The sequence below is a fragment of the Myotis yumanensis genome, unplaced genomic scaffold, assembly GCF_028538775.1.
Source record: "Myotis yumanensis isolate MYYU_CA2020_CCGP unplaced genomic scaffold, mMyoYum1.0.hap1 SCAF_1, whole genome shotgun sequence".
In the NCBI taxonomy this organism is placed as follows: Eukaryota; Metazoa; Chordata; class Mammalia; order Chiroptera; family Vespertilionidae; genus Myotis; species Myotis yumanensis.
The window spans coordinates 186,697,620-186,711,509 of NW_027223752.1; the positions used below are offsets into that span (position 1 = coordinate 186,697,620).

General features: G+C 42.3%; 1 protein-coding gene across 3 annotated transcripts in view; it reads left to right on the forward strand.

The window, feature by feature from the left end:
- TMEM150C (transmembrane protein 150C) overlaps positions 1-13,681 on the forward strand; it is a 101,985-nt gene extending 88,304 nt beyond the window's left edge. For all 3 annotated transcript variants that reach the window (XM_070409311.1, XM_070409322.1, XM_070409330.1), the window contains exons 6-8: positions 3,395-3,522; positions 6,897-7,074; positions 11,400-13,681. In XM_070409311.1, the coding sequence (XP_070265412.1) occupies positions 3,395-3,522; positions 6,897-7,074; positions 11,400-11,608 (515 nt within the window). In that variant the 3' untranslated portion in view covers positions 11,609-13,681. The remainder of the gene's footprint in view (positions 1-3,394; positions 3,523-6,896; positions 7,075-11,399) is intronic.
- The last annotated feature ends 209 nt before the right edge of the window (positions 13,682-13,890 follow it).

Below are 13,890 nucleotides of genomic sequence, written 5' to 3' on the forward strand. Positions count from 1 at the left end.
GGGTTCACTGGCTCTTGGATCTAAGGACATGCTAATTTAGCCTCTGCCTGAGGCTACCCGCAGGAGCTCAGCTGTGAAGGAATGCAAGCTGCTGTGGGGCCTTGGGCCAGCTGCAGTTGGTTAAGTAATTTTCAGATTGCAAAGGGCCAGGCCTTTCATATGCAAAAGCTGGTGCACAGCTTGTGCGGGGCGGGGTCCCAGGGGATCAACAGGGAGGAGCAAGCAGCTATGGCTGCTCCTCAGTCCTGCCCTCAGACGCCCCGCTTCTCAGTGTCCCGGCAATCACTGCAAGCACCTCTGAGAGAAAGCCGCCCTCAAGGTCCGACCGATGCCAGACAGTCTACTCTAGCCTCTCCCTGTATGAGTCTGGGTCCCCAGAGACTCGCCCGGAACTGGAGTTCAGAGCAGTCAGGAGCTTGAGACTCCCTCCTGATTGAAAAAGACAACCGTGTCCTCAGCCGCCAGCCCTTTCCACGTGCACCTCTGTACCTCTGCACTTTACTTCCACACCGCACCTCCTCTGAGTCTCAGTGTGCTCTTCTCTTTCCTTCTAGTTGTAGAATTTCCACTCAGCCAGCCTTCCTGTGGTTCTGGATGATGTCTGTTTTATCTTTTAATTGTATTTTTGAAGTGGTTGTGTGAGGCAGCAATTTCCAGTGTTTACCTATGCCGCCATCTTGGTTTCTCTCTTGACTCTTCTTCTGGACAAAGTGGAACAGACTGGATAGGTCAATGTCAGCAGCAGTTTAGCGCTTAGGCTGAAGTTCCAGCATGATCCTTTTCCAAACTACATGGCAACCAGAGAGCTCCCAGAATGATACTTCCCACTAGTCATCTTCAAAAGAAACGAAATGTGCTGTCTAGGTATTTTTTCCTTATTCCCTGACCAAGGTCCACACATGATTACTTAGCATGTGTCTCCCATGGTGCCCTGTGTTTGGGTTTCTGGATTGAATCTTCTTTATCTGATGGCCACTTGGTGTCAGAGTGCTTATGTTGAATTTCTTCTCTCCCCATTTCCTCCTCCTATTTCCCATCCTAAAAAGCAATAAATTGCACTAATTTTTTCATCCTCTAGGGTAGTTATTATCATTATTAATAGACTCCTGCCCAGCCAGTGTGTCTCAGTCAGGGCACATGCCTGGGTTGCGGGCTCGATCCCCAGTAGGTGGTGTGCAGGAGGCAGCTGATCAATAATTCTTTTTTTATCATTGATGTTTCTATCTCTCTCTATCTCTCTCCCTCTCCCTTCCTCTCTGATATACATATAAAAATATATTTTTTAAAAATGGACTTCTAATATAATATAACTCCTAACTAGGTTCCTCAAACAAGGAGGTTGGAAAACCATTGTCAATTCAAGTGTAATTTATTAATATTATAATCAATAGTGGGCATTAGCTAAAGCATGAATATACTAAAAGCTAAATCAGAACAGAAATTTGAGATTGCATAAGTTATGGTTTATTTCTATCTTGTTTCCCAAATCCAAATTTGTCCAAGTTGTAGACCACTCTTTGATCAGAGGTACTTGAAAGTGAATGTCAACTCACTGAGCTTAACTTTGTAGCTTGAAACTATGAAATTTAGCATACTTGGAAATGCAAATTTATGAATGGGTTTTCTTTCTTAATGGCTACTAATAATGGCCTGTGATTGCTGTAAAACCTTTAGCATGCAATTACCTACTTAATTGCTGTATAAGTAGGGTAATTCTTGAATTTCTAATTGTCTTCCCTGCTAAACCTTAATGTCAAAATAAATTGTTTTAGGAAACGACAAGTGCATTTCCTTTTATGTAGATACGAGAGGCCCAGTGCACGGATCAGTGGACCTCTGCACCGCTGTAGCCTGGCCGTACCTGCCAGCTCGTTGGGCTCTAGCCCACTGTCCGCACAGCACAAAGTAGCTGTGGGAAGCAGCAGGCAGCCAGGGAAGAGCTGAGCCCAGGCTGGGCGCCATGCCACTCCCACTCATCCTGGCCCCACGGCCTGTAGGGAGAGTGTCCATAGAAGAGGCTTGCGGCACCACAGCTGCGCTCACCAGCCATGAGCCAGCGTCTGGCGCCTGTCTGTCAGCTGAGCGGTGCTCCTGCTGTGGGAGCACACTGATCACCAGGGGACAGCTCCTGCATTGAGCGTCTGCCCCCGATGGTCAGTGCATGTCATAGCTACCGGCTGGTCATCTGGTCACTTAGGCTTTTATATGTATAGATAACTTACATTAATTGCAAGTGTCTTTTTATCATTCATAAACTAATCTCTCTCAGCTTTTTGTATACATATGGAAATATCCTTGCACTAAGCAGTATAAAGGGGATTCTTAGATTCGTGACTTAAGTATGGACCATCCTCAAGGTTACTGTTAGAAGTCAGATTTGAAATCTAAGTAACTTACTTCACTCTTTCTTCGGGGTCTGAAATGACAATTTACTCCAAAAAATAGAGTGGTGTTTTAAAATAAGTAATTAACCTCATTTGGAATAATTGAGCGCTCTTAATATAATCAGTGTGATTTTAAATACATACCAGACCCCCAAATCCTCTATATTAAAATTCATAGTTCGTCACTTGGTTGCTGTAGCTCAGTGGTTCTCAACCTTGGCTGCACATTAGAATCACCTGGGAATCTTTTTAAAATCCTGATTTCTGGGCCTCATCCTCTGGAAATTCTGTTTCTTTGTTATGGGGTGGGGCCACAACATTAGTAAGAAAGAAACAGAATTTCCGGAAGATGAGGCCCAGAAATCAGGATTTTAAAAAGATTCCCAGGTGATTCTAATGTGCAGCCAAGGTTGAGAACCACTGCTGTAGCTGCTCTTCTTCGTCCATGAACACCTCCAGGTGGAGTCAGAGGGAAGCAGGAGTAAACCAGTAGTAAAGGGATTTGTGCACTTGCCTTACCTTCCTCCCATCCGCAGAAATGATTTCTGGGACAGGAACTAGAAGGTTTGTATGGACCTGTCTTCTATCCCATGTATTTCTGCCCTGTCTGTTCTAACACTGTTCTAAGCTAAAGGATGATTCAGTCTGAATTTCCCTGCCAGGGGCTGTCAAGCTTCTGCAGTGCCTCCTAAGCCAGTCTGTCCTGTGCTGGCCTCATTTCTGAAAACCCAGAGAACACTATGAATGGTTCTATCAAACTTGCATCACCCAAATGACAAACATATAGCGCTGCTTGCTGCTTCAGGTCCTCTCTGCTTCCCCCAGGTTCGGTACAATAAAACAGCTAAACAATGGTAAGCACCGCATGAAACATTTCTTTTAAACACTGTCATCTCGGAGATTTAAAAACGTACTGTGGTGAAAAGTTTAATTTTGCTTTGGAACTCTGCCTCATCGTCTGTGTGTCTGATTTCGGTTTTTCTATTTTAACACTTTCTTTTATTCCCTAGCTCTTGTGGTAGCTGTTCTGCGCTTCATACAACTGAAACCAAAGGTTTTAAACCCGTGGCTGAATATTAGTGGATTGGTGGCCCTGTGTCTGTCTTCCTTTGGAATGACCTTACTTGGTAATTTTCAGGTACTTCATTTTGGCCTTTTTCCACCTCCGTCTCACACTTCTCCTACATGATAATCACAGCCACTGAGGGACAGTCACTATGTGGCCCATATCATTCTGCATGAATCTTCCAAAACATTGCTAATAGTGGTTCCTGACATGCACAGCTTCTCCAGCAGTCAGCCTGTCTGGTCTCTCAGCCTGGCCTGCGTAACTGCGTTACACACTGGAAGGTGCTCACTATGCGTTGGAAACACAGCACAGCTGCTGGGAAAAGTAACTACAAACATTGCTGTATATTTTCTACAAAAGGTTTCAAAATGCTTTATACTGTCTTTCATCACAAATTGTATCCTGATGTACCTTTCTAGAAAACTAACAGGATCCTTGCCTATTATTAAACACTGAGCTCCTTTTAGGGTGAAAGCTCGCATTTCAGATGAGCAAACTCAAGTTGAAAACCCAGAATTTCTCTAGAACACCTATGACTTGTATAAAGATACACTAACTCTTCTTCCCAGAAACTTAGAAGCCCAAGGTCACCACGTTTAAGAATAATTTCCTTTGCCAATGCCATCACCCAACTCTTGACCTGCATGGCTTCATTTGCAGAATAGACAAGGAGACCTCTGCGGTGTTATGGTAGTTGTCTGATTTCCCTGCCTCCACTCCCGCCCAGCATCCTCCCGCCTGTGCTGTGTACTGCTGCCGGACACTTAGCTCTTGTCAAACACCTGATCCTGGACATATCTCCCCCTTCTATTGAGTGAAGTCCAAATGGCATAGACATCCAAGAAAATATGGCATTAGATTCTCAGAGTGTCTCTTATCCTGACCCTCAGTCCTGATAATTCATTAAACCAGAATTTTTTGACAGATAGGCAACCCCACCAATTCCTCTAACTATTCTAGGTCTCATCCCATGTCAAGCTGGACCCCCAGAAGCCGTATCCATAGGACAATGAATTACCAGGAGATTTTGGGGAGTTTATCCTATCAAACTCCAAAATGTTAGGGCACGGAGCATTTTCATCGAGATTTTGGTGGTCTTTCCCTCACCTGTCTGGGCTGCAGGTGCTGGCATGTTGTAAAGAGCTCAATAACTTTCATTTCTCTCAACCAGGACTTGGATGGAAGTTAATGAGTAGATGTTTTGCTCTTTACTAAAGTCCGAGGAGAAACCCAGAGATTAGGTTGTTTTGGTCAAAGCCATGAATGATGATGCTACATATGAAAAACACTTTCTGGAATATCTACATAGAATACACAGGAAACAAATAACAAATTAGTTGCCTGTGGAAAAACCAGGTGGCTAGTATATGGGATGGGAAACAGACTTCAATCTATACATTTTATAATTTTTAAAAGTTTGAACCATGTAACTATATTATCTATTTTTTAAATTAGGTTAAAATAATAAATGAATAGAGTTTAGAAAACCAATTTCCTAGAAGTAAAAATTGACTTGAAGAATCATTTTTTGAAATAAGTTTTGAAAACATGTCTTTTTAACTATGAGAGAAAAAAGTGTCCTCTTCCAAAGAAGAGGGGGGAAATCATACAGAAAAAAAAAAGAAAAATTTGTAAAAGGAAAGTAATATTGATTTGATACGACCATTATTCACAGCAGTGTCAAATAATAAAACATCTGAAGGCAATGGCAAATCAAAAAAAGATTTTCACCATGTTTTAAACATTTTTTTCAAACTTAAAAAAAAACTTTTTCATTTTGGATGGGGCAGGAGAGGGAGAAGGGGAGGGGGAGAGAGAAACATTGATTTGTTGTTCCACTTATTTATGCATTCATTGGTTGCCTCTTGTATGTGCCCTGACCAGGAATTGAACCCATAACCTTGGCATATCAGGATGATGCTCTAACCCAGTGGTCAGCAAACTGCGGCTCGCGAGTCACATGCGGCTCTTTGGCCCCTTGAGTGTGGCTCTTCCACAAAATAACACGTGCGGGCGCACACGTATAGTGTGATTGAAACTTCGTGGCCCATGCGCAGAAGTCGGTATTTTGTGGAAGAGCCACACTCAAGGGGCCAAAGAGCTGCATGTGGCTCGCAAGCCGCAGTTTGCCGACCACTGCTCTAACCAATTGAGCTACTGGCCAGGGCTTTCACCATGTTTTTTTTGTTTGTTTGTTTGTTTTTTAATATATTTTATTGATTTTTTTTACAGAGAAGAAGGGAGAGAGACAGAGAGTTAGAAACATCGATGAGAGAGAAACACCGATCAGCTGCCTCCTGCACATCTCCCACTGGGGATGTGCCCACAACCCAGGTACATGCCCTTGACCGGAATCGAACCTGGGACCTTTCAGTCTGCAGGCCGACGCTCTATCCACTGAGCCAAACCGGTTTCGGCAACACCATGTTTTAAAAACTACCTCTTCAAAATAGATTTTTATTTTCCTAAATATGTATTTTAAAATATATGTAATTGCTAAAGGTGCCTTAAGTGACAAATGATATCCCTGCCTCCCTATTCATTTATTATTTTAACCTAATTTAAAAAATAGATAATATAGTTACATGGTTCAAACTTTTAAAAATTACAAAAAGTATAGATTGAAGTTTGTTTCCCATCCCATAAAAATGATTGTTTTAAATCAGTGGGTGATGATTTAGGGAGTTTGCATCTCTAACATCCAATGGAAAGAACTCAAATGGGTCTCCTTTAACCCATTAGCTCTATAAATGCGGTGGCCACAAATCTTCAAACACTGTTGTCCTTTAATGGGTCTACAGATATGGCAAAAGCTCAGAGGCAGTTTTATTATAACAGGAAAACAAAACAAACCTAGTAACACACAGACTGTACATTACTCCTGCAAAACTGGCCTGTCCATATAGTGTGACCACTTCACTGTTTGGCCACACTATATGGACAAGCCAGTTTTGCAGGAGTAATGTACAGTCTGCGTGTTACTAGTTGTCTATGCCAGAGCAATAATGACCTCTTTAGATTTGGTCCTCCTCAGTCAGTAAACACACATACAGATCCCAGGTCTAAAAAAATAAAGTTTGGGGTGTATGTTTGTAGAAACTTGGACATTTCTCTATTTTGGGGGTATAACTTTACTGCCTTTTTCTTTTACTTTTCTAAAAAGCTTTTCTGGAAAATAAATCCAAGGAATAGATTAAGCACTGCCTTGTATGTTTTTTCAAACAAAAGTTTTGAGATTTGTAGGTACTGTTTATTTCTTCTTCCCCTCCGAGTTCAAACCAACTGAGAACTGACCCAAGGAGCCAGTGGAGATGAAGGACTCGAATCTTTCTAAAACTCATTTCATTGTTGGGCTATCACTATTTCCCCTCCTAACTTATTCCATTGGCTTTTATGTTGTTTCTAAATGGGCCTCCACACGTTCTTATCTGTTCATCCCTTAGCTCACGAATGATGAAGAAATTCATAATGTTGGCACCTCCTTGACCTTCGGATTTGGCACATTGACGTGCTGGATCCAGGCTGCACTGACACTCAAAGTCAACATAAAGAATGAAGGACGCAAAGTTGGAATCCCACGAGTTATTCTCTCAGCATTGATCACTCTCTGTGTGGTCCTCTGTATCCTTTGAATGTGAAAAGGCTCTTTGCCACTGAGATTAAAATACAGATAACTGAGAAAATTGCCATTCCAGGTTGGTTAGGATATAGATAGATCATTTCAGAATCTTACGGTAGATAAAACAGAAAAGAAAACGGGTATAAAAATAAAAACTCTCACACCCAAGAGGAGAACTGAAAATAAAAATAAGCTCTGCCTTCTCAAGATTGTGTCACTCTGTGGACATGGGGTCATGCACTCTCCTAATTACTAATGACGTAAAAGTTTCCCTTTGTGAGAAATACAGAATGATCAACCAAAAGAGAATTGTGATTTTCCCCCCTCAATCTTGAAAAAATTTCATTTAACTTTATTAATGGCCCTACAATTTAATTTATTCACTCTAACATGAATTTCAAGGGACAAATACATTTATATCTTTCAGGAAAATAAGCTTTTTTAGGAAACAAATTCAAGAATTAGATTACCACTGCAGGTATAGTTGTCCTAAAACATATTTTTGAGGTTTTGACGTGCTGTTTATTTCCCTTCCTCCCTCAGAGATTAAACCAATGGTGAACAGACACAAGGATCCAAATGGGGAGAAATCAGCCTTTATTCCTGGTAAATTTGGAAAGGAAAATGCCGCAGGCCTTCATCTCACACCCTGGCATTCAATTTATCCACCCAGTAACAAGTAGAGAAACCAGGGAAAGGAAGAGAAGGGCGCTTCACTCAGTTTAACCCCAAACAGATCAGAGAGAAAAGAGAGGGTTGAGGGAGAGAGAGAGAGAGAGAGAGAGAGACTAGTCTAGGATGGGGCACAGTGACTTCACCTACTGGTGGCATGGCCCAATGGGCCAGCCAATTTCAATCCCACCAATCAGATTGCTTACTCATTCCATGGGGTGGAGTGATCATAAATGTTCCTCCCATAGGAAACCAAAGAAGGGAACAAGGTTCCTAGATGGTAGACTGTATGGGTAACACAATTACACATCTTCAGTCACACAGCAGCCAATATTTACTGGGCACTAATAATGTGCCCGGGGTTATCCTAAATACTTTAGATCAAGCATGTCAAACTCAAAGGCTAACACGGGCCAACTAAACAAGGGTTAAGTTTATGTAGGCTGCAAAAAAAAAAAAGCTTCAATTTTTATAGAAACGTAGGTTTATTTTGATAGAGTCATGCTAAATACAAAGGGCTGAAATAAATGAGTAATCATCAACATAAAATAATAGAAGATTTTAATAAAAATTAATATTTTTCTTGAACATTAACTTACCAGACACTGAATAAACTGCACAAATTAATAAGCGTAATGCAAATAAACCTATTTTTCTTCATCTCCGAAAGCAAAATATTTTCTGTTTCGCACACCAAACAAGTCAGTACAAGACTAATGACGTGGCGATTGGCTGCAAAAATATTCGCTGCTAGTATTAGTGGAGAGAAATGGTGCGCCTGTGCATAAGGGAAATGAATGCAACACGATTATATAATCAGTCATTAGTGAATGTTGTAGTTCGTTATTAATAACTAGAGGCCCAGGGCCCCTCAGGCCAGCCTGCCCCTCTCACAGTCCAGGAGCCTTCAGGGGATGTCCTACTGACAGCTTAGGCCCACTCCTTTGCGGGAGGCGACCGGCTGATCAGGGGAAGGCGCCAGTCCCATCGCCCCGCTGCTGCTGCCACTGCCAGCCGCCGCAGCCGCCAAGGCGTTTTCATCAACATGGACTCCAGTTCCTTCGCCACGAAAAAAATGACAACTCTCTTTAGGCATTTTCAAGATATCTCTTTCATAGGATATGACAGTTCTTTTTTTTTTATCCTCACCTGAGGATATTTTTCCATTGATTTTTAGGGAGCATGGAAGAGAGAGGGAAAGACAGAGAGAAACATCAATGTGAGAGGGACACTTCGATTGGTTGCCTCCTGCGTGAGCCCTGACCTGGGCCCCGACCAGGGAGGAGCCTGCAATGTAGGTACATGCCCTTGATCAGAATTGAACCCGGACCCTGCAGTCCGCAGGCTGAGGCTCTATCCACTGAGCCAAACCGGCAAGGGCAGAATATGACAGTTCTTAGCCCCTCCAGCAGCGGACCTTCGTTTTTCCCTCCAGGAGTGAGGTGGAAAAACCCTACATCACCTTCTTGGATTCTATTACCCAAGTTACCAAGAACACTGCGAGTGGCATAACGGGGGCTTAGCCAATGAGTGGTCAGAAAAGGTGTTTCCTCTGCAGCTCACACGCAGAGGTGGGACTGCCGGTGTGCCGCGGCTGGAGCAGGCCCCCCTGTCTGTGTCCGCTCCGGGACTGCTCCAGCTGCCTCGGCTGTTGGGGCAGCCCCGGGCCCCCTGTCAGTGTCTGCTCTGGGGCTGCCTGAGCTGGTGCGGGGTGGCGGCTCGGGCAGGCCCCCCTGTCTCTGTCTCCTTCTCCGCTCCGCTCTGGGCCTCACCTGCATGCGCAGCCTTCTCCTGACCAATCGTGACTGTTACGGTGTCTGGCTAATTTGCATATTACCTCTTTTTATATATATCATGTATAACAGGATATTGTAAAAATTAAGTTACGAAATTTTTATTAAAACGTTTCTTACATACCGTTATATTGATTGGGCCGCAAAAATATTCGTTGTGGGCCACATGAGGCCCATGGGCCTCAAGTTTGACATACTTGCTTTAGAGGTGTCAACTTCCTTAATCTTCACAGGTAAGAGTAGTGAAGCACTGAGGTCAATTTACCCAAGATCACACAGTATGTGGTGATCTTGATTTAAAGTCAGTCTCAGTTCAATACATGATCTCACCTTAGAGAATGTGGCTTTAAAATATAAAAAGATTTCCTGTTTAGTGATGTTCTTTAGGTAGTGGAGTATTTGAAGTCTTTTATTTCTTCTTCCTTCACAAATTGCCGTTAAGTCATTCATTGTTTGGTTGGTTTTTCTTTTGAAGTTCTGCTGTTGCATTAGAGAACATTTAAGGATTTGAAAATCAAGCCAAAAAGCTTTGTTAGCAACCTAATAAAATATTTTGAGTGAAAAGGTCAGAACTCTGCCAGTATGAGATTTGAAGATTCATTCCTTCCCCATTAACCTAAGTAATACTATTGCTTTGGCAATATTTTGAACCCTTAATCAGAAGAGTATGTACAGACTTTAAATTATTCTGAGTGTGTGAGCTTATACCAAGTGATTCTGATCCATGTTATTTCTGAACACTTGGAGCCACTTCTTGGTTCCCAGATGAATGGATCCAGGTCTAATCTGGAGAGCAAAGTTTGGCTGAAAATTTCCCAAGATCTTAAGTTTAAGCTCTTACGATAGAACTAATTCTAAGGAGGTATTTCTGCCTTTTCTAAATACAGTTATTTAGTCCTTGATCTCTTGTTCTTTCACTAAGTCTTTCTCAACATACATACTCCATGTATATTCAGGCACAGGAATCTTATCTGTGTTTTTTTAAATTAAATATTTTCATTTAGGTACAATTTTTAAATATGACACCATGAATGAATGAAACTAACCTATACAGTATTGTCTAAAATACGATAGTGAAAACTAGACAGAAAAGAAAGAGGGACCACTTAGACATTATTAGTAGCACTGCAGAGAAAAATGCAGCTTGTATGGAGGTTCAAAATTGTTTCTGCAGATAGAATAATGACTGTGCATCCAGTCATTTGCAGTGATTTTTAAAAAGATCACTTTATTTTTCTGGCCAACTACTTACTTTGGTATTGTGACTCTTGCTAATCTCACAGCTTATTAGGCAGCCGTGGAGTATAGTGGTTGAATGCAAGGCCTGGGAGTTGGAGTGCTTGTGTTTGAATCCTGGGTCCACCAGTTACAACCTGTGTGACCTTGGGCAAATTACCCATTTAGCTTCAGTTTCCCTATTTTTTAAAAAGAATGTTTTTATTGATCTTAGAGAGTGAGGGAGAGGGAAAGAAACATCGATGTGAGAGAGAAACATCAATTGGCTGCCTCCCCTACGCACCTGGGCATGTGCTCTGATAGGGAATTGAACCGGCAACCGTCCGGTACACAGAAGGACGCTCAACCACCTGAGGCACACCAATGAATTCTGTTAATAGGGTTGTTAGGAGGATTATAAGTTAGATTTTCCATGAAAGCACCTAGAAGCATGTCTGGCACAAAGTAAGAGCTCGATAATGTGATCAAGTGTTGTTCCTGTATTTTCGAGTTCAGCAAGCTCTGTCAAGCTAACTCTTGCTAGTGAGGGGCAGAGCCAAGCTTTTCCTGTAACCAGTCTCTGCCCAGAAAAGAGCCCAGTTTTCACGTGGCTGTTAGAAGTACTTTCCTTGACTGCTCCTCCCCAGACTTCATCCTCATGGCCCAAGGCATCCACATGTACGCAGCCAGGGTCCAGTGGGGCCTGGTCATGTGCTTCCTGTCCTACTTTGGCACCTTCGCTGTGGAGTTCCGGCATTACCGTTACGAGATTGTTTGTTCTGAGTACCAAGAGAATTTCCTAAGCTTCTCAGAAAGCCTGTCTGAAGCTTCTGAATATCAAACTGACCAGGTGTAACCTATCAGTTTTTCCTTGCTGGTGAGCTGGGTGTGACAGTGGGGGAGGGGCCAGGAGGGCACACCCACTGGACTTGACACGTAACTTCATGACACATTTTACACACACACACACACACACACACACACACACACACACACACGTTCGTGGCCACATTTGCCAAATGAGTTTTTTCAGGGCGAGTTATTTCTGTAACAAAAAAGCACAAGCCCTTACATGTCAAAACACACGCTGTTACACTGAAAATATATGCACGACAGAGCAAGAAGTTTGTGTATGATCACCAGTTTTTCCCCCTCTCTCCCAGTACTCCCTGCTCTTCATTCCCTTCATGTTTCACACATTGCGATCACCCTACCATAGGGTAGAGCAGGCCAAATGTATCATGGGAATAATGCCAACTCCCGAAGTTGCCTTCAGATCCCAAGGGCTTGGAACCAGCTCCCGAGGAAGTTCTGAACCTGGCAGTAATACTTTTGAATGTATAGTGTGTCGTCTAATTGGATGGAAGCTGTACAGAGGTTGACCCTGGGTAACCTGTGGGAACACGTGTTCGAGGATAGAACTTCCCCACAAAAACTCCATCACTATCCAGTGGTTGGCTGTGAGGATTCAGTGAAAGAGGAACAGGCTATGCACTGTGAGAGTGAAGCCCACCGCCGTGATTCGGACTTTACTGTGACCAAGAAATATTTCCAAATGTGAACGTGTGTGGTCTGCTCAGCATGGAACAGGATGGGGCAGTGAGGGTGTGCCTTCACTGTTGCTTCTAGAGTATGCTATCTATCATTTTTGTTTTCTAGTTCATGGCTTGCCTTCTTTTTTTAAAATAACCACCAAGGATCTCTTGAGGCTTCATGGACAGAGATGTAGGCCAGAAGCAAGAGATGAGCTTGTTTTGGTTTCAAACATGATAAAAGAAAAAAACAAAAAGGTGACCTGCAGGCTTAATGTGCTGCTTTTATGTTTGAAGCTAAGACTATGTTCACAGAAAAGCACAAAGAAACGTGTGGAGGTCATGAATGAGCTCCTGCTGGCCATTTATTAAAGACAGGAGTTTCCCAGCATCTTGTCGCAAGTCCAAGTCAGGGGAGAGTTTCTTCCTATGTGTCTATAGGTCAAATTTTGTATTGGGGGTGGTGGTGAAGGGCTTTTCAGATTCGGAACTTGTAGAAGCCAGTTAGAAGATTACCCCCCTCGCCCTACAAATTGGCACCGCTGTCCCCTAATGCCTAACATGTAGCCCCACCTGCTAAGAGTGTGGAACTCAAACTGTAGGCCTGGGCTCTTGAGGCTGTGCTTCATAGAAAAGAATAGAATTATAAATTCAACACGTGTTGGAGGTAGGCCACGTGGACAGACCCTCCCCGAGTGCACTTTGTTTTAAGAAATCCCCAAATTTACTTTATAGGGGCTTGGGATTTCGTGGAATATAATGTGAAAACATTTTTATTTTTAATTCAACCCAAACTCAGCTTCTTGAGGAGTGGGGGTGTCAATGAGTTTTCATCTCTGTATTTATCTCCACCTCCTACACAGTGCCTGGCACATCGTAGGTGCTCAACAAATGTCTGTTGAACAGAATTATTGGTCATTTAAGAGTAGGAAAAAGGAGTATCAGAGAAAGACTCAAAGTGAGAGAATGGAAGATGACTGTTCCAAGGAAAACGAGAATGGTAGAAGTGAGAATACTTAAAATTTGTGAGGAAAATAATCAAGGAGAGAATATTCTATTATAAAGGTATCTTACTGTAAATAGTCTAAGGTGACATTTATCATTTTGGAATACTGCTTTTGGGTTTTTTTTGTTTTCATTTTTATATTTTAAAAATTTTATCAGAGAACAAAGATTTATGAAGTTCTCTGTTACTCTATACAATCCAAATTAAACAGCTTTTGGTGATGCACTGTACACTTTCTTATGAGCATATCTTATATAGCACATTTTAGCAGAATCAAGCAATGACTGACATTATTTGTTGGGATCTGACCATTAAATAAAATTTTTATGCGGAATTGTGATTTGTCTCTTACACTCTAATATTGAAGCACGTGTAAACTCAATAAGACAGTATGTGGAAATGAACTTCCGTGTTATATTGGTAACATATTTTTAGGGTGTTTTCCTACAGCCACAACCAATTCTCTAATTTTTGTTATGCCCAGATTTCAAGATTCCCAAGAAACTACATCAGGGAGCCAGCCAATCCGATGCAAAAGCATAAGAATCTGTATTTCAAGCTAGCTTGAACTCCCCTCCACCAGACTCACCGACACAACGG